Below are 21,871 nucleotides of genomic sequence, written 5' to 3'. Positions count from 1 at the left end.
TACACTCTAAACCACTTTTTCAGACTTTTCCATGACTCTTGCTTTGTTTTCCAAGCGTCGTAGTCTGGGAAACTCCAACCAAGAACTTAATCCAAACAATGTGGGCCTCATCGTACCTGGTCCAAGTCTACCACTTTGGCCAACTGTGAAAGGGAATTCTATCAGACAAAAATCGAGCGGTAACAACTTTCCAAAACATGCCGTGCTGAATAGACCGAACAGCGGCGTGCGGAGGACGGCAACATCTGACCTTGTAAAAATGAGTGAAATCACCTTCAAACCAACCGATACCACACTGACTTTCTGTGTTCTGAAAATGATGAGATAGTCAAAAGTTGTTTGGACACTATTTTCTGGGTAAAGATGGGTAACGCATTTTCAAACCATGAAAGAAGAGAGTTGGTATTTCAATTTGGTTAAACTTTGACAAAAATGTTGGTACATTGCCAAAAACAATAAAAAAAATTAAATAAATTCTCTTAACTGGAGTGAAGAAGTCAATAGACCCAACAAAAAACAAAACAAAAAAAAACCTGTAAATAACTGTTTGTTAGTTTCAGTGTAGTTAGTGCCTCCCTTCAGATTATAAACGATATATATAAATGAACGTAGCTAACCTGCTAGCCAAATAGGAAGCGATCATGGGCGCGGTTCAGGCTCCATCGACTCTGGCTCCAATTCACTTTACATTGAAAACTTGTCACCACTCTCTCCGTAACTTCTGCAGTGAGCCTCATTTTGGTATTAAAATGTTTGTATTAATCCGCTCTACGTGATCCTGGTATTTTTACTTCACCATTGTGCCTATAAGCCAAGAAAGCTCCGACCACGAGTATCGTAGCAACCAAAGAGTCAATCCGGAGCCAAGTTGTTGAAGGTTAACACCCCTTCCTGTCAATCAGTCCTGTTGCTAACACTACCGGGAGCGACCTTGGGGAAAGCAGGCGCCTGATTTGTTAGTTATTAATGTTTACATCTTGATTTACGGACAAAATGGCGAAACAAAAATACCAGGATCGCGTAGAGCGGGTCAATATGGACAAAATAATGAGTTTTTTCAACGTAAACTGAATTGGAGTCGATGGAGCCAGAAGCGCGCCCATGATCACTTCCTATTTGGAACGCGGCGGCTAGCAGGTATATTTATGTATAGTCTTTGTTGCACGATCATGTTTGTGTACGAGTCAGCTCTTTTGAATGGTTCTTTAACGTGAACGGTTGGAACTGGATCTAATTTTACAAAACAGAAAAATATTTATGCATTTTTATACTAATTACCAGTGAACCAACACGGGAATCAGAGTAGGCAATAGGAGTGAGAGCTTTATGCATAAAAAACATATTTAGCATTGTAGAAACACACTCCCGCTCTCAGTATGAAGCGTTTTAATCAGATCTTAGCCTTGGTCTTTTCTTTATGCGATTAGTTTGCTCTTAAACAAAACTCTCACCTTGGCCTCTGTCGTATAAAGTCTTTTGAATGGCTCTTTGTGATGCACACATGAACATATCCAAAAGATTCGGATCCCAGAAAAGAGTCGAAAGTCCTATCACTCATAGTTTCATAAAAGTGCTCCTGTGTGTTATTTTGGCCTTTATTTTCCCTTTGGTCACCTTAGCATTTAGTATAAAATGTTTTAGAACTTAAAATAAAGTCTATATGCTTGGAAAACGCACTTAGGTCCCATTTCCATGCTATAAGAAGACGGGCAGGTGATGATTTATGAACTTAAACTGCGCAGATGACACAGAGGACAGTTTTCCGATCTATTTCATGACGACCTGGGGAGTGATTCCTGGGTGTTCAGAGAAAGATGGCCTCGTAAACAAGATTAATGAAACAAGATGAAATGATTGAAGCTAAATACAACTCCAGGTATGTTTTTTTTTTTTTTTTTTTTTGTCGAGAGAAAACCTTATACCGGGGTTAAAAGATTAAAAAAGTCAATTTTCCTTTAAAGAGGGGATATTTTACTTGGATGGGGTAATAACAGCTAACACATAACATATTTAGATCACTGTGTTACCTTTTATTGTTTTGTAAAGTATATATTTGCTGAAAATGCTATATTAACAGGTTTTATAAGTTGACGCTCTGAGTGTACCCCTCCTTTGCTCTTTGTGCTGAGTCACGCCACCTTCAGAGCATCGTCACAACACAAATCAAAGTGCATCCCGCTAATGAAGCTACTGCACACCATCTCAAGTTGTTGTGTACAGTATTGTATCATGCATTTGTATAATTACGTAAGCATTGGACAGAATCTTGCGGCTAACTATAAGGAGAGATCGCTAAATTACTGAAACACGCATGGGCGACATCTCAAACCTCTTCAGGCATGTTTCTGATGAGGGAACAGCGCTATAACATGGTAGAAGAAGCGTTTTTGCATAATACGCCCTCTTTAAACTACACTTTTTTACAACACAATCTGCGTAAATGTCACTTACGAAACTGCCGCACATCACATCAGGTTTGTGAAGTCGTAGTGCATCGTTTTAAGTCCTGCTTTTGTTTGTGAAAAATGGTCAAAAACACTATCATTATTTTGTTTTTTTGTAGTAAACATAGCTGTTTGATTCTGACTTTTAATAAAAATACACCTTGTTTCAACATCGAAGGCACTAAAATACATGTTCAAAGAGAAAAGGAAATTACGGCGGTAGTTCAGACGGGGAGAAAACACATACTGCGAAATGTGAATGTTTGAAGTACTGAAAACCAAGAAAGAAATGGTGTCCTTGAACTTATGTCTCGGTCCTCACTGCCAAGTTATGTAACGCTGATCTTAACCAATTTTTCCAGTCCAATTTTTAAAACAAAACAGCAATCAACTTTACCTCTTGGTTTTCCTTCTTGCCTCTGACCTTGCTTTTGTGTCTGCCAATTGTATTTACATAACTACTGAGGGAATTGTGTTAAAATTATGTGTGGATAATTTGGAAGAGTTTATTGTGTTCTTTGGATGAATGCTGTATTATCAGAATATTATTTGCAATCATGGGACTTGCACCTGTACTTGAGGGAGGAGGATGTGATAAGTTGCGGAGACAAGCTGGAGAATGGCTCATTTCCTAGATGAGGTAATAATTTCACAAAATGACAGTGTGTATTGATTATGAGTCTTCATAATGACACAGAATTAATCACAGGGGCCGGAAGCTAAAGATGAGAGATGATGATGATGAAAATATTATGAAAAATACATGAAAATGCAGAGCTGTGTATGCAACTTCTGACGCGACATACACCCAGGGACAAGATTTCAATAGTTAACTTTCAAGTACTTAGTTTACAAAACACGGTGTACTTTGTTCTGGCGTTTTACACAAATAGTTTACGTATTGTTAGCGTGACACGTAATGATTTATGAAGAACCTACTAGGACAAAAATCTGGACAATGAGATCTTTTGGCAGCAATCAGGAAGTACTTTTGAATTCACGCCGAAACATCTTGATCTGTCAAACGTAGCGCTTTCAGAGTTTAAACACAACGGTAACCTGCACTGCACTGGGAATTACGACAGCGCCCCATGGGTTTAAAGCTCAGGGAACACGAGGATTTGAAGTTGTCCCACAAGGTCACGCGGATTAAGCCAAACTAATGAAAGAGGACGAGGAGACAAAGGGTAATTAGGTAAGTGGAAAAATATCTTTACAAAGCCAGTAACCTTTAATAAATCACACGAACAGTATAAAAAGTTAAATGACATTCACACCAGCTTCCACTCTTAACTCTCATCAGAAGCACACACATAGAGCCTGTCAACATGATGAAAAATATTACTTAATAGATCTTATTCCGCCCCGCCCACTGTTGCCGTAAATGCGACTAAACCATGCTTTCTTTGAGGTGGGAATCATTTTCATTTAAATGGAGAAATTGAGAAAAGTTTGGCTGCTAAAATAAATAGGTTGATTTGTGTAAAATGTTCAATGTTCATGTGACCAACAAGTCAACACTGCACTGTTTCTCTGGGAGGCTTTAAAACAGCTCTGTAGTCCATATAGAACTGATTTGCTGTGGAGATCAGCAGGCCCACGCAAAATAATACAACTCGAACGATGATGAATAGCAAGGTTTGATATTTTAAAAATATTTGTGACGTTGCTTTAAAGCTACCACCTGTAAGTTTGTTTTGTTTTTTTACCAGTAAATGGCAGATGTGAAACCTGTCCCCCCCTCCTCACCTGGCCCCTCACCTGGCCCCTCACCTGGCCTCTCCCCTCATCGGCCTTAGCCTTTAGGGGCCCTAAGCTAAATTTGCCCTTCAGGGACCCTCTCCATTTCAATGCCACATATTCATATTTGACAACATTAAGGCATCATCACAACCAGCTGTTAAAAGACTGAAAATTCTAGGTGCTCACAGCAGCAATAGCCACAAGTACAACAGTGTAAAAAACATGTAAGGAATGAGGGTCTGTCAGAGACATTTTTAAATTCTGGTGCATTTTAATGTTTTCCAGTTGACTAAATGGGCTTACATTTATCAATCCTTTATGTCATAAAATGCATAATTGGACAGAGTAGCCAAATGATGTCCTTAAACAAGGGTACACTTCAAAATGTTATCACTCAAGAAGTACAAAGTAGTGCTCCAAGATAAAAGTTGCATAAGAGAAACAGCCTGGACATAACATCAGATTTATAATCATCAGATCATTTGGACTGAACCTTAAATAAAAGAGGATTTATTACGTTATTTTTATGCTTATTGTGAGGCTTTGGATGCTGTGATTTCACATAAATGTGCATATTAATGAGTAGAGGTGCACAGATACTGACCCCAGTGGGTGCCAGTACTTGTACTCATCAATGGGCTGTCGATACCAAGAGCCGATACCACTATATCTGTGCTGCCTATTGTTTGACTCACAGCTCATCTCTCCACAGAGCTGCTCTGGACATAAAGCTGCACATTCACTGTTCTGCACATTAAGCTGTGACACATGTGACTGTCACAGGAAATATACAAATATTTAGGACTCTGATTTTACTCAGTATCAGCGAGTTCTCAAAATGAAGTACTCCTTTTTGCAGTTGTATCAGTTCATCTCTATATGAGCATTCACGACACATTCAGGAGTCGTTCACAGGTCGTTCTTTCGTTCATCAGATGTAACAGGTTTCTGTCATAATCATCGTTGTTAATGTGACAGGAGCAGATTTAACTTCACTCACATCATCTGATGTTTAGAGACAAAAGAACAGACACAACCACAAACAGACAGTGTAATAAACAGACTCACCTGCTGTCCTCATGTCTCTGAGGTGTGTCCTGTCTGTCCTCTGAGGTGTGTCCTGTCTGTCCTCATGTCTCTGAGGTGTGTCCTGTCTGTCCTCTGTCCCTCTGAGGTGTGTCCTGTCTGTCCTCTGTCCCTCTGAGGTGTGTCCTGTCTGTCCTCTGTCCTCTGAGGTGTGTCCTGTCTGCAGAATTACACACGTCCAGCTTCACTGTTTTATCTGCAGGTCCGATGGTGTAAAGTGGGACATATTTCGAGACTTCTCTGAAAAGTCCTGTCCCCAAAACATCTTCCTCTGGGCTCTTCATGTTTTGTCCCAAACTTTAGATAAACTTAACTTCACTAACTAAAGTATATTAGTCTGTAAAACATCCCTTCAAATGTCCCTCTGCTACCTCAGTGCACCTACAGCACACCCGGAGGGGAGGGGTCCTTCACACCGGTGTAAACATGTAGCTGTCCACATCACTGCCTGATTAAAAAACAAATGTAGGCATCACAAATTTAACTACTAGAAATAAAACACATTTAATTGTTTAACAAGGATATTTAGACTAGTATAAACACCGAACACCGTTTAGTTTTCAGAAAAAAAAAACCTTTTCAATCATTGTTTTCAATATAAATATATGGGCTCTTGGGGACCCTCTGGTGGCCCAGGGTCCTAAGCAGATGCTCAGTCTGCGTATAGGCCCTTTCCTCATCTGTCCCATCTCCTTACCTGGTCCCACCCCTCACCTGGACCCTCTCCTCATCTGTCTCACTCTCACGTTCAGGCTCACTTGTGCTCTCTGGTCTACTTCTGTCAGGCCAAAGCAGGCACACGATCAGACAGCAGTAATGTAGACAGCATCTAGTGGTGGTATGTGAGAATACAACAGGAGCCAATCTAATTACAGATGGTCGCTTTAAAGTGGGTCCATCCAGGACATGGAAATTGGCTGTCCTTTGTCGGCAGCACTGTTCATTATGTGTATAAAATAATGTTCCCACCTTCCTGAAGCAGAGTTATAGTATCTCACAATCTTTCAGAGTCTTTCAGTCTTTGTTCCATGTTAAATGTGAAAGTAAAAATGTGTTTAATTACAGTGCGGAGGAATGACAAGCAACATAAAAAAGCAATTGCTCAACGTGAATGAGTTGTTCCTTAGCAACTATATCTCCAAAGTTTTAGAGCTAATGCAAAGTTACTAGATGCCCCCGAATGTCTCTAACTCCATATTTGCACTTATTCAGCTCTTTGACCTGCTGTAGACTGAGACTGAAGAGTGATCTGACAGGTTTCTCTGGAGAAATGAAGCAAAAATGGGATCAGAGTAGTACTAATCGGTGGTTGTAAACGTAGTGACTGAAATGAGTTTCCTCCAGTGGTTGGGTCCAAGCTTAATCACAGTGTTGGCACGGGACCCTCACACTGACATCTCTGCTTAGACAGCTGCATCCACAACCTCGTCCAAACAGTAGATACACGACTCGAGTTAAGGAAAAGGTGTGTAAGACCCGCAAATGTAATAAAAGTCAATGAAATAAACCCACAAACGTAATAACAAGAAGATCCCTGGCCTTTGCTCAGGCGGCTTTTTCATTTCAAACCCTCAGACAGTGGAATCAGCTCCAGACAGTCTGAAATTGTCTGTAGATCTTAATCGTTTTGCTAGAAATTTGAAAAAGCACATTTTAGAAAAAGTGTGTCAGCATCAGTTAAGTTCATTTGTACTGTTCCGTATTCACTGTAAAAACTTGCACATAATATTTTTTAATACTTGTATGGGCTGTAGTATCATGTACTGGGAATGGAGACACTTGAATGGAGATGTATTTACTGCTAATGTTAATGATGAACTGTTAGTCTTATAATGTAAATGGAATGGAATGTGCATTTTTAGTGTGTGTTCACCTGCAGCTGCACCTGATACATGATCCCTGACAAATAAAGAATAAAGAGAGAAAGAACAATTCTCCACCACACACATAATATATTTGTAGGAGTTTATTACGTTTGTGGGTGCATGTTGTCCCAAAAATGTAATGTAATACAGTGTTTATTGGTGAATTATGAACTCATTTATCTTATAATATTATGGATACTTACCCACTCACAGTTGGCAGTTTGATCCATGCTACAACAACACTGCACACTGCTTTGGGTATTTGGGAAAAACATTTAGGTCTATAGTCTTTTTGAACGCCGTTAAAGTCTAATTGGAGTACAGTATCCAAACAAAGAAAGCAATAGATCTAGGATGCTAATAGGTGTAAAAGCATCCATTAAGAACTGAATGACTGTGCTAAGTATGGCTCAGGCACAGTGCACACTTAGTGTAGCTCAGTAGACCTAGCCTACAAACAGAAACTGGAGACAATAGCTGTTTCAGTGTAGTTAGCTCCTCCCTTCATGTAAATATAAGGGAGTGTCCACCAATGATCTGACCAGAACTGAAGAAGCGACTTTGATGAGCAGCGAAACGTCTTCACTACTACAACTTTTTGCACAGTTGACAGATTTTACTTTTGGCTTTTACAATATAGTATTCATTACCCTTACAGTTTGAAAATGTCATTTATGTATTTCTCTCCCTAGGGAGGTGTTCCGGGCATGTCCCACCACCTGGAGGGACTATATCTCTCGGATGGTCTGGCTTTGGGGTCCCACCGGAGGAGCTGGAGGAAGTGTCTGGACAACTCTGTATTGTTGTCCAGATTTCATTGTTTGAGGGAGTTTAGATTTGGACTCTCCCCCAGTTTGAGAAGCTTTAAACCAACTTTCACTCACACAACACATTAACATTTGAAAGATTTCAGTGCCAATACAATCGTAATCACGCTCATAAAACTGGAGTTAGTCAGGCCAACTCTGCACAGCTCCTCGTAATAAACTGGCCGAAGAAAACAAAAACAAAGGAAACATCTCAGTCCAACGTTTGGACACCATAAACCCTAACTCCCGCTTTATTTATTTGTAAATATACATTTTTTAGTTCATAGTAAAATGTTTAATTAAAAGAGCTTTTTGTGTTTACAATCAGAACATTTCCCTTTTCATTTTGAGTAAATGAAAAAACATCTGGAACCTTGAGCATCTGAACAACACATTTTCTGATTTCTCCTGTTCTGCACTGATGTTGTGATTAAAATTATACAAATGCTTTTGAGACCAAGAATAGTGTAAAAGTGTAAAAGTATCGTACAATACAGTTTCATTCATATCACCAAAGACAAGAGTGCCAACCTGTGTTTTTTATTAAAAGACTGGTGATAATTTGGAAAAAATAAGAAAAACAAGAAAATTTTTATCCTATTGCATGCGAGATTTTTTTTTTTGCTTATTAAACAAGAGATACTGGTCTATAATATGTTATAATTGGTAGCTATTTGTTCATTATTCACCATTAAACCTTGTATTCTGTTTGTGAAAAGTTATTATATTTGCAGGACAACATGTCTGCACCAACAAGCGTCATAGACCCACACAAATGCACCAGGCATTACATCTGTTATTGGGGTTATTACACTGAGTTTTATTATGTTTGCAGTGATTATTACGTTTGGGCGGATTATTACGGTTGCAGGTTTATTATGTTTCCCGGGATTATTACATTGAGTTGTATTATGTCTGTAGGGTTTACTACATTCAGTTTTATTACGTTTGAAGAGTTTATTATGTTACATTGAGTTTTATTATATTTTTATTATTATTTTATTTACAGGGATTATTATGTTGAGGGTTTTTTTACATTTAAGGAATTATTACGTTGAGTTTTATTATTTTTGCAGGGATTATTACATTGATCTTTATTATGTTTACAGGGTTTATTATGGTTGGGGGGATTATTACACTGAGTTTTATTACATTTATGGGGATTATTACATTGACCTTTATTATGTTTACAGGGATTATCATGGTTAAAGGTTCATTACATTTGCAGAGATTATTACACTGAGTTGCATTATGTTTGCAGGGATTATTACATTCAGTTATATTATATTTGCAGTGTTTATTACATTTATGGGGATTATCACATTGAGTTTTATTATGTTTGCAGGGATTATTACATTGAGCTTTATTACGTTTATGGGGATTATCACTATGAGTTTTATTATGTTTGCAGGGATTATTACATTGAGCTTTATTACGTTTATGGGGATTATCACTATGAGTTTTATTATGTTTGCAGGGATTATTACATTGAGCTTTATTACGTTTATGGGGATTATCACTATGAGTTTTATTATGTTTGCAGGGATTATTACATTGAGCTTTATTACGTTTATGGGGATTATCACTATGAGTTTTATTATGTTTGCAGGGATTATTACAGTTGCAGGTTCATTACATTTGCAGGGATTATTACATTCAGTTTTATTATGTTTGCAGGTTTTATTACATTTATGGGGATTATTACATTTGTGGGGCCAACAAGGCGCAATGCGTAACTTCGCCTTTGCCTCTCTACAGATCTGACCTGACCCTACCTGTCTCCATGGTGATATAAAACTGTAATGCCATAATGATGAGTGCTCCCCCTTCACCTCGACTACTGCTGAATTCCACCCAAAAGCTGTCAGAGGAAAATTCTCCTTATTAACCATTCGAACGGTAGAGTTTCCACCCACAAACCGATGTAAGATCTCCCTGTAGATTCTCTGGAAGGATTGGCTCGGGCCTGTCATGGCGTGAAGTAGGCGCAGGACTTTATGAATCCTAAGAATAAACTCAAAGAACTGTCAAAGCAAGAAGTGAAAAGTGTGGCTGGATGTACTGGATTAAACAAAATCCACTAATTTCGCTCTGTCCATCAAAATGAGTCAAGTTTAGTTACGAAAGATGTTTTAAATACATCATCTTGAAACCACACGGATCCCTATTGCAACACTTTATTTCCACACTGCAAAACTTTTAGAAATGTAAAGAATTAGCAACGTTTTGGAGCTTTCTACCATGTTATAGCATATGTCGTCCATGCGTGTTTGAGTAATCTAGAGATCTCTCCCAGGACTCTATTCAAAACCTCTTTTCACCCATGCTCCCGTACGACAATTTTCCATAAATATACACAACCAGGATACAAAAAATGGATACAAAACACAACAATCTGACAAACCTGATGCGATGTGCTGTAGTTTCGTTTAGCGGGATGCAAGTTAACGCTCTGAAAGGGGAGTGGCATGGCATGGAGAGCAAAGGAAGAGGAGATTCAAGAAACAAAAGAGGGGGACTCAAAAAACAAAAGAACAAAACAAAACTGAAACTAATTTAACACTTTAATACCTGCAGCAAAAAAGAACTGTTCTATATACAAGTGCACACAATTCACATTCATTTAAAAGACTAACTTGCCGTCCTCGGGTTGCCTCGGGATCCAGAATACACACTTCTCTAATACTTCGTGAAAATGTGAGTGTAGGATCAATGTGCAAAACAATAAACTCTTTTAATCTGAGGTGAGAGAAATGTCATTTTATTCAAAACGATGCGTGACCAATGAGATTCTTTGTTTCACATACGTCACAGAAATAAACAAATCTGATTGGACAGCTCTGTCAGAATCTGGATCAAGGTGTTAAGGGAGCAGTGACCAGACTGATATCTTTCTACAAACTCAAAGATATCAATCAGAAACTCTGGACAATTTATTTTTTTTGTGCTAACTAAGGCACATGACACGCTGGAAACGCAAATCTGGAACTTGGGCCAAACCTGTAATGTGACTTCGACAGACGACGTCACCTGCTGTGTGGAAACTAGAGGTTACTACATTTAGCGGTTTAAACGTGAGCGAGTTGTCCGTATCATAAAACCAACAGATCTGCGCAAGAAAGACCCGGCACCACAGTTTAATTTATTTCTAAGACAACGTCAGCAAGCTAAAGTAGAAGTTGGATGTTACCGAAAACAAAGAACGTTTAGCTTTTGAGAATACTAACAAGAGCCAATCTTACTGGTTAGCTAACTTAATGAGCGAACTCAGCAATTTTGATGTCACCAATAATAAAATCACTGTCTTTCCGGGATAAAAGCGGATTATAGTCGTCCCTCGCTATATCGCGGTTCATCTTTTGTGGCCTCGCTGTTTAGTAGATTTTTTGTGTGCAATTTTACATGTTTTTTTTTATGGTGTATGAGCGTGCATTGTGTTCTGCGTCCTGATTGGCTGTTGGACTGTAGACCATTGTCCATCAGTCTCCTCCGTGCCGTGTCTCCTGTACAGTACAGAATGTGTTCAGACAAATTTGCATAAACGTCGGATCGCAGTGTGACTCTGAAGTGCTGTATGTTTGCAATTTGTTTTCTCCCCGACAAAACCCACAATGTCGATGAAACGTTCTGCACCGACAAAGGCGCCTATGAATATTTGAACTTTGCAAAAAACCCAGCTGACTTACCTGAAGTTACAGCGAGTGTCAAAGAAGATCATTTATTTTAATTACATTTTTTTTTTTTCATTTATTTATTACCAGTTCAACCATTTCGCTCAACACTGTAGCCCTTTACAGAAGACCACTCCAGGCTCCACAAGTTGTGCTTAAAAATCCAAGCTCTGTTTAATGAATTGCATTTTTTATATATATTTATATTTATATATTATTCCTACAAATACATGGTTTTCAGCACTTTGAAAAAACGTCCACTTTCTTCAGTAAAACCAAGAAAGCTAGAAATATCCTACAGTGAAAAAAGGACAGACAAATAAAAGAAAAGTCACAACAAAAGACGTAAAAAAATAATGAAAAAATAAAAATTAAAAACAACATCCTGTACAAACACTATGGCCCAATAATTTAAGAAAATAGTGTCTCTAAAACGTCCGTATTGCTTAGTGCGTCCAGGGAGCAGCACGGGCAGTTCATGGTCCAGAGGCGCGGTGCGAATCCCCATGCGCTCTGGGTTTGGCAGTATCGTACAGAAACAAAAACAGCTCACATTGAAAGAGTACCACGCTCCCAGGGTACTTTTATTACTCTCTACAGCATTATTACTACTACTACCACCAGCCTGGAGACGCCGAGTGCACTGTGCGGTGGGTGGGGCGGGTGTGTGTGTGTTTGGGGAGGGGGGCTTCAGGTACAGTACACTCACAGGACGGCTCCATGTGTTTACAGCAGGTATGATACAAACCTCATACAGTGATCCTTAAATACCCCTTTACCCTCCTTCACTGTGGATCATAGATGTACAAAACAAGTATTTGTCACTGTGGATGTTTGATGGAGCTACCACACGTTCACATGACCAACTCAATGGCACATATAAGGAACATGTATTCTGCACTTTTCTTCATGTATGAAACACACAGTGTAAGATAGAATTTCTTACAGAACCACGCAAAGGCCTAATGAAGTGGTGCCCTGTCTCCCTGAACAGCCCCCTCTAGTGGTTGATGTTTCCCTGTGTGTTTTCCCTCAGTGAGCGCTCCTGAGTGGGCCTCCCACAGCAGAGGGAGGATGTCCTCTGTAGGGTTCAGTGCTCAGAAGTGCTCTTCTCAAAAGAGAGGCTGGGCAGAGTCAACAGTTTGGGGTTGGTGCTTTTGGGCGAGCCCCGGTCATGCCCGATGCCCTCCCCTACAGTCAGGTCAAAGGAGTCCTTGGAGTCACTAGAGGGCGCCCTCCTCCTCAGGCAGGTGTCCTGTCCTGGCAGGAGGGGGGGCAGCCCCGTGAGTGCACTCAGACCAGAAAAGTCCGGAGGGTCCACAGAGATACAGGGGGGGCTCATCTTCTTTTTCCTGCGGGGGGAGGGAAGCTGGGTGGAGGTCTGCAGACTGTCACCTCGGGACACAAACCCAGAGGAGGTGGAGGCGCTGCTGCGTTGGGGACTGGACTCTACAGATGAGCACACCTCCACAGAGTGACGACGCGGCTCGTCCAACCACGACAGGGGGCGGGGCCGGGGCAGGAGCCTGCTGCGCCCCCTGGTGTCCACACTGTGGAAGCGTTTGAGCCCGCGGCTCTCCTGTCTCTCCCCGTACGCTGTGCTGCTGGTGAGGAGGGACACCTCCTGGTCCACCAGGCTCTCCTCCTGGGGCCCACAGGGGGCGTCGCTGTGCTGCTCACTGTGCGGGGGGGCTAAAGAGAGGGGCTGCTGCACCACCAAACAGGAGGGGGGCGGGGCCAACACTATAGACGCCACATTCTCCAGTCCTTCACTGCTCTGCCCTGTGTCCGCACACAGCGCCTCCTGAGAATCAGTGGACACTGCCACCTGCAGGTCAGAGAGGAGAAGGGCATAAGGAAGGATCAGGGAAAAGAGAGAGTGAGGGATCAGAGAGCGAGAGGGAGGGGGAATGTTAGAACAGCAGCATGACCAGGAGAAGCTGCAGTGCGTCAGAGACATTCAGTTGAATTTTATTTATATAGCACATTTATATAGAACTTCATTTGCCCAAAGTGCTCCAGAAAAGAAGTCAACAAAAATATATATTATCTGATCCCATTGGATTATTTTTTAAATGATAAAGGCAGAAATTCCATCTGCTTAAAAATATTTGAATGCACATTAATAGTTTGGATTTTGTTTGTTGTGTCAGAATGATTATTGGCACATTTAAATTTTGTTTCAAAAATTGCACCGTGCAGCCAATGAGCTTGATATGAGGTAAGCATTTGGCTCCATCTACTGGATTAAACTGCCAACTACAGGCACCTCTTTTCAAATCACAGCACAATTTACATTTTCATACTGTGTCTATTTATCTTCGTAGCTGTTCTTGATTTGTGGAATAAACTACATTTTTACAATATTTTCATCCACCTTCTTGGCTCACACTTGTCGTTAGTGCCAGTCTGAACAAACACAGTGTAGATGTGTCACCTGTCTACGGAGGGGCCGGGTGAGCGTGTGGGCGCGGCGGGGAGGGGGCAGGCGGGGGATGCCCTCTGAGTCCGACACACTGTGGGGGCTGATGGGTCTGAAGAGCTCCGCTGGGATGCTCAGTTTTTGGGAGCTCTCCTCGGGCTGAGAGCGCACCGAGCTACTGGAACCTGCACAAAAACACATTCAGTTTACACGTCTTAGGAGCCTTGTACTGTTGGGACACTTATATTAATTTTCTGGAGAGCACTGCTAACCTTAACCATAATTATATCTGCGTACCTTTAACCTGAATCCCAATCTTAACCTAAATTAACCTATATCTGAACTTTAAAGACGGGGTATTACGTGAAATGGGGCTTAATGCTTTCTACCATGTCGTTCCCCCATTAAAAACATGCCTGAAGAGGTTTTATATGTCATCCATGCATGTTTGAGTAATTTAGTGATCTCTCCTAGGCCCTATTCGCATCCTCCTTCAGGTTTGATGTACAAGACCACGTCACTTCTCTAAGGCTCAATCCTGAACCCTAACCAGGAAGCTTTCCCCACGCTCCTACCACACGGCTCATCCCTGTTCAAACCTCCTCCTAGAGCACATATGTCAAACTCAGGCCCGGGGGCAAAATCTGGCCCACAGTTTAAGTATATTTGGCCCGTGAGGTCATATCAAACGTGCATTAGAGCTGGCTGCCGGTATCAATTTTTCAATAAATAGAGTTTAGCCCATGAATTTGTCTCAGTTTTTACTTGGGTCCACTGTGCATTTGAGTTTGACAACCCTCTACTCTAGAGAGACATAGCTCCGAAAAGTTGATTTTGCATAATACCCCCTGTTTAAGGTAAGAAATAACAGCTTTCAATCTTTTAACTGCTATAGATCGATATTGGGTATTTGTGTTAGATCTAAAAAAAAAAAAAGGCGGCGCATTCATCTATAGACATGGGCCTTTGCAACAGGAAAATCACTTTATATCCAAACAAAAAAACCTTCAACTGTTGAGCTATATAATTATTTGCTTGGGAGTGAGCGTGCAAACATATAAACCTTAAGGCTTAGAGTCATTTCAACTGAAAACAGTCCCTTCCTGGCACTGTGTTTACGTTTGCTGACAGAGACGGCGTAATTGTCCTTGGGAATTACTTGGCCTTTCCATATTAACGGCAAATCAGGACAAAATACCTGTTCGAGAGTTAAAAGACAACTTCTAATGGGCTAATTTGGGACTAATTGTGTCTCAAATTGCCTTTCTAAACCACCTTGCAAATTCACCTTCTTCCCTTTATCGCTATTCGAGAACAAGATAAAGCACGTGACCTTCAAAAACGACTGCGGTGCTTTGAAAAATCTCACCTGACTGTCCCCGGTGTGAGCCCAAGACGCGGTGCGGCCAGTGCGTCTGCGGGAGGAGCTGTGCGGAGGTGCTGGCGGCTGATTGGTCGAGGGGCGGGAACATGTAGCTGTCATTGGGCAGGGAGTGCGTGCGTCCGACCGTGGGTTTCCTGACGCTCAGCAGGTTTTCTTCCCTTGGACCTTCCCCATTTAGGCTCTCAGGCTGCGGGTAGAGACGGGCACGATCAGGCTTCAGGACACGAAATACTACTACTACATCACTCTCCGTTACAGTGAAGGTTAAGTACACACAGGAGAAGAACACGGGGTCTTTGTATCGGAGTTGTCAATGCAGAGAGATCGCAAAGACAAGTTCGAACTGCATATGGCATTTCATATTTTAAGTTTTTTTTAATGTGCTACTAAACTGCATATATAGCGTTTTAATTGGGTTATCTACTGCCCCTAGTCAATTTTTGGCAACTTTAGTGCAGCTTTCTGGTCAAAAACACCTAAATCTAAGTCTGTGCTGGCTTCAGTGGCCTCTGCAATTTGCTATTTCAAGTAGTTGGTGACATCACAAAGGACTGCACTGATTACGAAGCTGCAAGAGCGGAGTTTGAACTGTGGAACCTGTTCTAGACAAATCATGCTGTTTGTTTTTACCTTTAGATCCCGCCCCTCCTCAACCCTCACTCGCTTCTGTGGACCTCCAAGTACTGCCCCGTTTAGCAGCTCTATTTGAAATGTGGCTGTTGTGGGCGGAGTTTAGGTGTTTAGCCCCACATTTTTGATATTTGAGTCTGAATTTTTCTTCAAAGCCTGATTAAAAGGAGGAAAAGTGTCTGTATTTGAGCATAGTGCTGCAAAAAACTGCATAAAAATTTGTGAATCGCAATATGATGATCCCCCAAAAATAGCTTATCGTCACAGGAAATTGGCTCACGGTTTAGTTTTTTGATGAGATGAGACTGCTAACCACTCTGCAACTGTGCCAATGAGAGCTGGATGATGTCATTTTATACAAAATTTCATCAGTTACGTTTGTTAAACCCCAATTAAAATCAGTTTGGTCCGTTTACTGCATCACATTGATATAAAAAGCTTTGGAAGTTAAAAAAGGAAGAGGTCAACTCTGTTACAGTGTTTTTTACTATTACTATTTTCACTACTACTAATACACCCACATTTTTTTTTTTGCAATTATTGTGCAGAGCAGGAGGTCAAAAGACTTTTTTGGCTCAATTGCACAGATTGGAACAAATAAATGAGCTTTTTCTTAGCCAAAATGGTCAAATCTGTTACATTCAACCCTGTTACTGTCAACCCTGTTACTCGGCTTGTTATAGGGAAACATATTTGTAGCATTTTAAGAAGGCAATCTGCTACTTTTCACTAAAGTTTGGTGCTTTTTTTTTTTTATCATTTTAGCTGCTAAGTCTGAAGACAGGACATAACACGAGTATTAGAGTGAGAAGAGGACGCAGACCCACATAGAAAGCACACAGGATCAACACAGGGACAGGAGAAAGACAAGGAAGGTTTAGGGGGAAGAGAAAGAAAACGTGGAGCCGTGGAGAGGCGCACTACTCTACTGGACTGGACTGGAGAACAGACAGGAGGCTGAAAGGTGGAATGACAACATTAGATTCTCCGGGGTTCTTCAATGCTACATGTTCCACAGCTTTTCGATTTGGCTTGTTTGGGTGTTTTAGTTTGTGAACAACTTTGCAATGCCGTTTCAACGTTGAAAAAAACTCATTCGATGTGTAAATATATACATTTTTGCTGGAGAAATTTGAAGCTTGTTGTTCTGTCTTGTACAATCTTGGGAATGAAGAGTGGAGTGACAAATTCAGCAAAAAATTTATTTCACAATTTAAGATAAACACTGAGCCAGTCATATGTGATGCAGCCAAAACTGGACTTAGATTATCATGTAGCCTTGATTTGTATTGTCTGTTTGATCGAATTGAAACACTCCAGGTATGTTTTTGGTATAAGGAAAAATCACAATAACAGGTCAAAGAAAAAATGGTGAAAGATATCAGTATATTATTCTCACAATTGCTTTTTTCAGGTGTGCAAATTAGACTACCGAGTGTATCACCCACTGCAAGAAAACTATCAAATACTGTAATATTTCAGTATAACACGGTTCACCTTTCATGGGTTTTTTTAGTACTCTGAAGTGCTGTATGTTTGCAATTTGTTTTCTCCCTGACAAAACCCACGATGTCGATGAAACATTCTGCACCGACAAAGGCGCCTACGAAGGTTTGAACTTTGAGAGAGTTTAAACGAGAGAGAAATGTGAGAAAATGTTAACGCCTGTGTGAGAAAAGTGTATAAAGTGTGTGGTGAGGGGTTTTACAGACAAAAACATATAGAATAATTGTAAAAAAAATAAAGCTGATACTTTGCGGATTTCGCCTATTGCGGGTTATTTTTAGAACATAACCCCCGTGATAAATGAGGGACCACTGTGCAGTCATTTTTTGGCACATTTTTGTTACTTTTCACATTTGCAAAACTTAATAATAGCTAAAACGTCCTTGGGTAGTGCTTTTCCAGACACTCAAAGTCACATATTGTAGCCACAGCTGTCTTAGGGCAGACTGACAGAAGCGAAACTGCTAATTCGCGCCATCGCCTCCTCCAACAAGTGTCATGCCTAAGGAGAGTTTTTACTGTGGCACCTGGTATTTCCAACTCTCCAAATTCTCCCGTCAAAGTACTACCTACGCGTAGTTTCTGGCTCAAACTAGAATGTGGTGTTTCTTTTCATACTGCCCAGCACTTGTTTAAAGCTGAAAAGAGCTAAATTGCATATCCTGTGACCTTTTTATCATGAGCTACACAAACCATTGTACACAGCAAGGTGACCCTTCCTCCTCACGTGAGCAGAGGGCGCTAACGTCGATGCTAACACCGCCTACGCCGAACCCACCAGGCTGATAATTACCTCCTGACGCCGCAGTGACACTCTATTCACGTTCGATTTGGGAGGGAGATGTCCTTTACCACGGCGACTGGCTTTGGAAGTGAGGGTATTATGCAGCGATGTATAGATCCGGCGACGTTAGATAGGGCTAATGGGTCACGTGATCGCCTCAAAGAAAGAGCTGATATGTGCGGAACGACTTTCAAGAACTTATGGAGGGCAGCGGTTTTCTGTCACAGGCCCACGGTCTGCACGAGATGTTTGCGTGAGTGAGAAGATCATTGTGTGTCCAAATCCATCCAGTTCTTTTGAGTTTTGTTAAGTTAAGGACATCTCTTTAAGGTTTATGTAGCTTTGCAGGTGGAGGAGATGTTATTGCATTGCCAGGAATGTCCCACAGCATGGCATTAAACTCATTACAGGTGCTTTTATTGCTGTACAACATACTTTAAAGAGGTACTGCACTTCTGCCATTCTGAAACTGCTATGCTCTTCAAAAACAACGCATTAAGTTGTTTAATTAGTTTCAGTTTTTGATAATCTGAGTCCTCCGTCACTTTTGCTCTCTGTGCTAAGTCACTCCCCCTTCAGAGCACTATCACATTACAATAAGAGTGCATCCGGCTAATGAAAACTACTGTATTTTGCATCAGAGACAGTGCAAAATTTGTCCAACATGCTTGATTGGGATATAAAACATCTTCAGGCGCGTTTTTGATGAGGGGACAGCGTTATAACGGGGTAGAAAGTGCATCAATTTTGCGTAACACCCCCATCAATTCTTACAATTTGATGCTGGTTGTTTTCTGTGGAGCATCTCTGACAAAAGAATGATATCTTAATTTAAAAAAAAAGGGCAGGTGGAGGACTTGCAACCAAAAAAGTTCACATTTAAGTTGAGTTTGGTAAACAAAACAGCATTTCGACAAATACATCATTGTGAATAATTGCGGGTCTGTCAAATTCGATTTCCAAAATGGCCATCTTCAATCTACAATCCTGACTCACTTTAGTCAATTATTGAACATGTAGCTTTGAAAGAATCCCGGGAAAACAGTGTAACAAACTGCAGAGAGGAGAAAAGACGATGGGAGTCAAAGCAGCAGTATAGATCAGTACATTGCATTCCAGGCTGGTTAGAAAAAGAGGATTAAAATCATCGGCGGTGGAGTCGTCGGCCAGCGACCAGGATCTCTCCGAGGCCAGAGACAGAGCTTCCATCTCCGCTAGAGGGATCTACAGCAGGAAGAAACAAGCGCATGAGCACCAGCCAAACCACAACTCTACACACTACAGGCCGGGGAGGGGCCAAGGGGATACGTTAAGGTGACTGCGGGGAAACTAACATGAAAATTGACACTCCTGGTCAAACCTAAGATCATCTGTGACCTTGTGTTGTTGTTCGGGAGACTTTCTGAAGCTAAAAACCAACTAACCCGAGCAATTCATGGAGATTTGGCGCCAATGGAACTGTCCTCACAACAAAACAAGACTCTTAAACGAATTCAGAGCACTTTTGGTATGATTTTATAATAAATACACCTTATATTGCATTAACAAAGCATGGACAAATTTGAAGTTCAAGCTTATTAAGAACGATTCAAGCTCAGTAACTACTTAATAAAAGGGTTAGGGACTTGTGATATTGATTACTTACTATTAGTTCCTGAGCTTGATGCTATTATTAATGAAGTTTTTGTCCATGCTTTGTTAAGGTTTTAAGCTTTTCTTTACTCGTGTTTGCCAAAGGTGCAAATTACTAAAGCGTACCATGTCAACAAAACTCAAATGTTCATGAAAAATATTTGTAATGTTGAGGTAATCCATAGACTGTATAAAGAATTGGACTAAGCGAGTGCGACGTCAACCATAGCGTTCGGCTCCAGTCAAATGAAGCTCATCGAGGCTAGCGGTAATAGGGCAAATTTGGAGTTGAGTTCCCTATTTCGAATTTTTTTTTTGAGTATCATAGCAACCAAAAGAGACAATCCGGAGTGAGACTGTTGAAAGTAACACCCCTTCCTGTATGCAACGCTGGTTTAACAGGGAGTGGGCGCATAGCAACGCCGTCAATCAAACCTGTTGCTAACGTTAGTGGGAATGACCTTGGGGAAACAAGGCGCCTGATTTGTCTGTTATTAATGTTCATATTTTGATATAGTGAAATAAAAATACTATAATATGAACATTTTAAATTGATGAGCCTGACAGCAACAGAGAGACAGACGACGTTTTTTCAATAGAAAGTGAATTGGAGCCAGATTCGATGGAGCCGGAAGCAGCTACCAGGTTAGCTATGTCCATTTATATATACAGTCTACGGTTGTATCTAGATTGAAACTAGAATGCAACACTGAGAGACACGGTGTCAAAATGAGAGCGCCTCATGTCACGTTCAGACCATGAGTTATTGCATTATGAATTATAAATAAAAGTAGAATTTGTGGTTAGCTTTATTGCATAGAGTGACAAAAAGCCGATGATAAAGAAGGAAGAGGGGTCATTCATGGTTGTTCTAATGATAATAATAATAATAGTAATAATAATAATAATAATAATAATACTGAGATGATTAGGCTGGATTTAAGTGCATATGTTGAACTACAGGGATCTACAGCTGTGGACAGGAGACGTGGTTTAGCTGAACTGACAGAAAAGTGAATGGATTGCAGAAACTGAAGCATTAATAAAACAGATTCACTTCATGTATAAAAAGCATAGAGCTGCACAGTTTGACTTTTATGTTCTCAGAAATGAGTTCAAAAAGTCAATGTCTGCATTATGTATTACACTGCAAAGAAGTCGTACATTTATAATATTGTTTTGGTTTAAATATGTACTTTTTTTTTTAACATATTGCCCTGTTTTAATCTAGGTCTAGTCTGGGTTTAGTCAAAAGTTTAGTCCCAATCCTCATGCAGTTTATGAAGTTTGAAATTTAGTGAAACAAGTCAAACAAGTGACAGTGATAATAAAAAAACACTCTTTCTTTAGACAATTGAATGTGATTTTCAACATTAAATGCTAGTACTTTAGTATTTTATAGCTTTATATCTGTGTAATCGTCATCGTCCAGGTAATTTCCGTAGTAATCCATGTGCGTATACTAGCCTAGGTGTCTTATACTTGTTCAGAAACAGCTCAAGATCATTCTAAAACTATTCAGAAAAGGTTCATTTCCGTCCTATGAATGTGACTTTTCAGTATCCATACTTGCTCAAATGTGTATCTAGTTTTGATACTAGTTTTAATATCTGATTTTTGATACTTTTGGCAACCCTACTGCGATATAAAATACTTGGTAACATTTTATTAAAACTCAAAATTTACCTGCGGCACCTTAGAAAAAGTATTGCTGCTAAACATGTTTCTCATTCCTAGTTAAACTTATTTTACCGCATATGACTTTTTTGCAGTATAATTCCATATAAATTGTTTTTCGTGCAGCCCTATGCCTATAAACTAAAACTTTAAAACAAAATGGCGTCAAAGGGGGGGGCGGGCTCGGAGGCGGGGCTTGACCTTCTCGTCGGAGCGGG

At 40.5% G+C, this 21,871-nt stretch overlaps 1 protein-coding gene across 2 annotated transcripts in view; it reads right to left on the bottom strand.

Moving 5' to 3' along the window:
• Positions 1-11,778: 11,778 nt before the first annotated feature.
• The window catches only part of cacna1g (calcium channel, voltage-dependent, T type, alpha 1G subunit), a 313,071-nt gene continuing 302,978 nt past the window's right edge, over positions 11,779-21,871 (bottom strand). For both annotated transcript variants that reach the window (XM_055229674.1, XM_055229673.1), the window contains exons 32-34: positions 15,410-15,611; positions 14,056-14,225; positions 11,779-13,446 (exon numbers count right to left, since the gene is read on the bottom strand). In XM_055229674.1, the coding sequence (XP_055085649.1) occupies positions 12,709-13,446; positions 14,056-14,225; positions 15,410-15,611 (1,110 nt within the window). In that variant the 3' untranslated portion in view covers positions 11,779-12,708. The remainder of the gene's footprint in view (positions 13,447-14,055; positions 14,226-15,409; positions 15,612-21,871) is intronic.

The sequence above is a fragment of the Periophthalmus magnuspinnatus genome, chromosome 19 (genome assembly GCF_009829125.3).
Source record: "Periophthalmus magnuspinnatus isolate fPerMag1 chromosome 19, fPerMag1.2.pri, whole genome shotgun sequence".
Lineage (NCBI taxonomy): Eukaryota > Metazoa > Chordata > Actinopteri > Gobiiformes > Gobiidae > Periophthalmus > Periophthalmus magnuspinnatus.
This window is presented reverse-complemented; position numbering and strand designations above follow the sequence as displayed.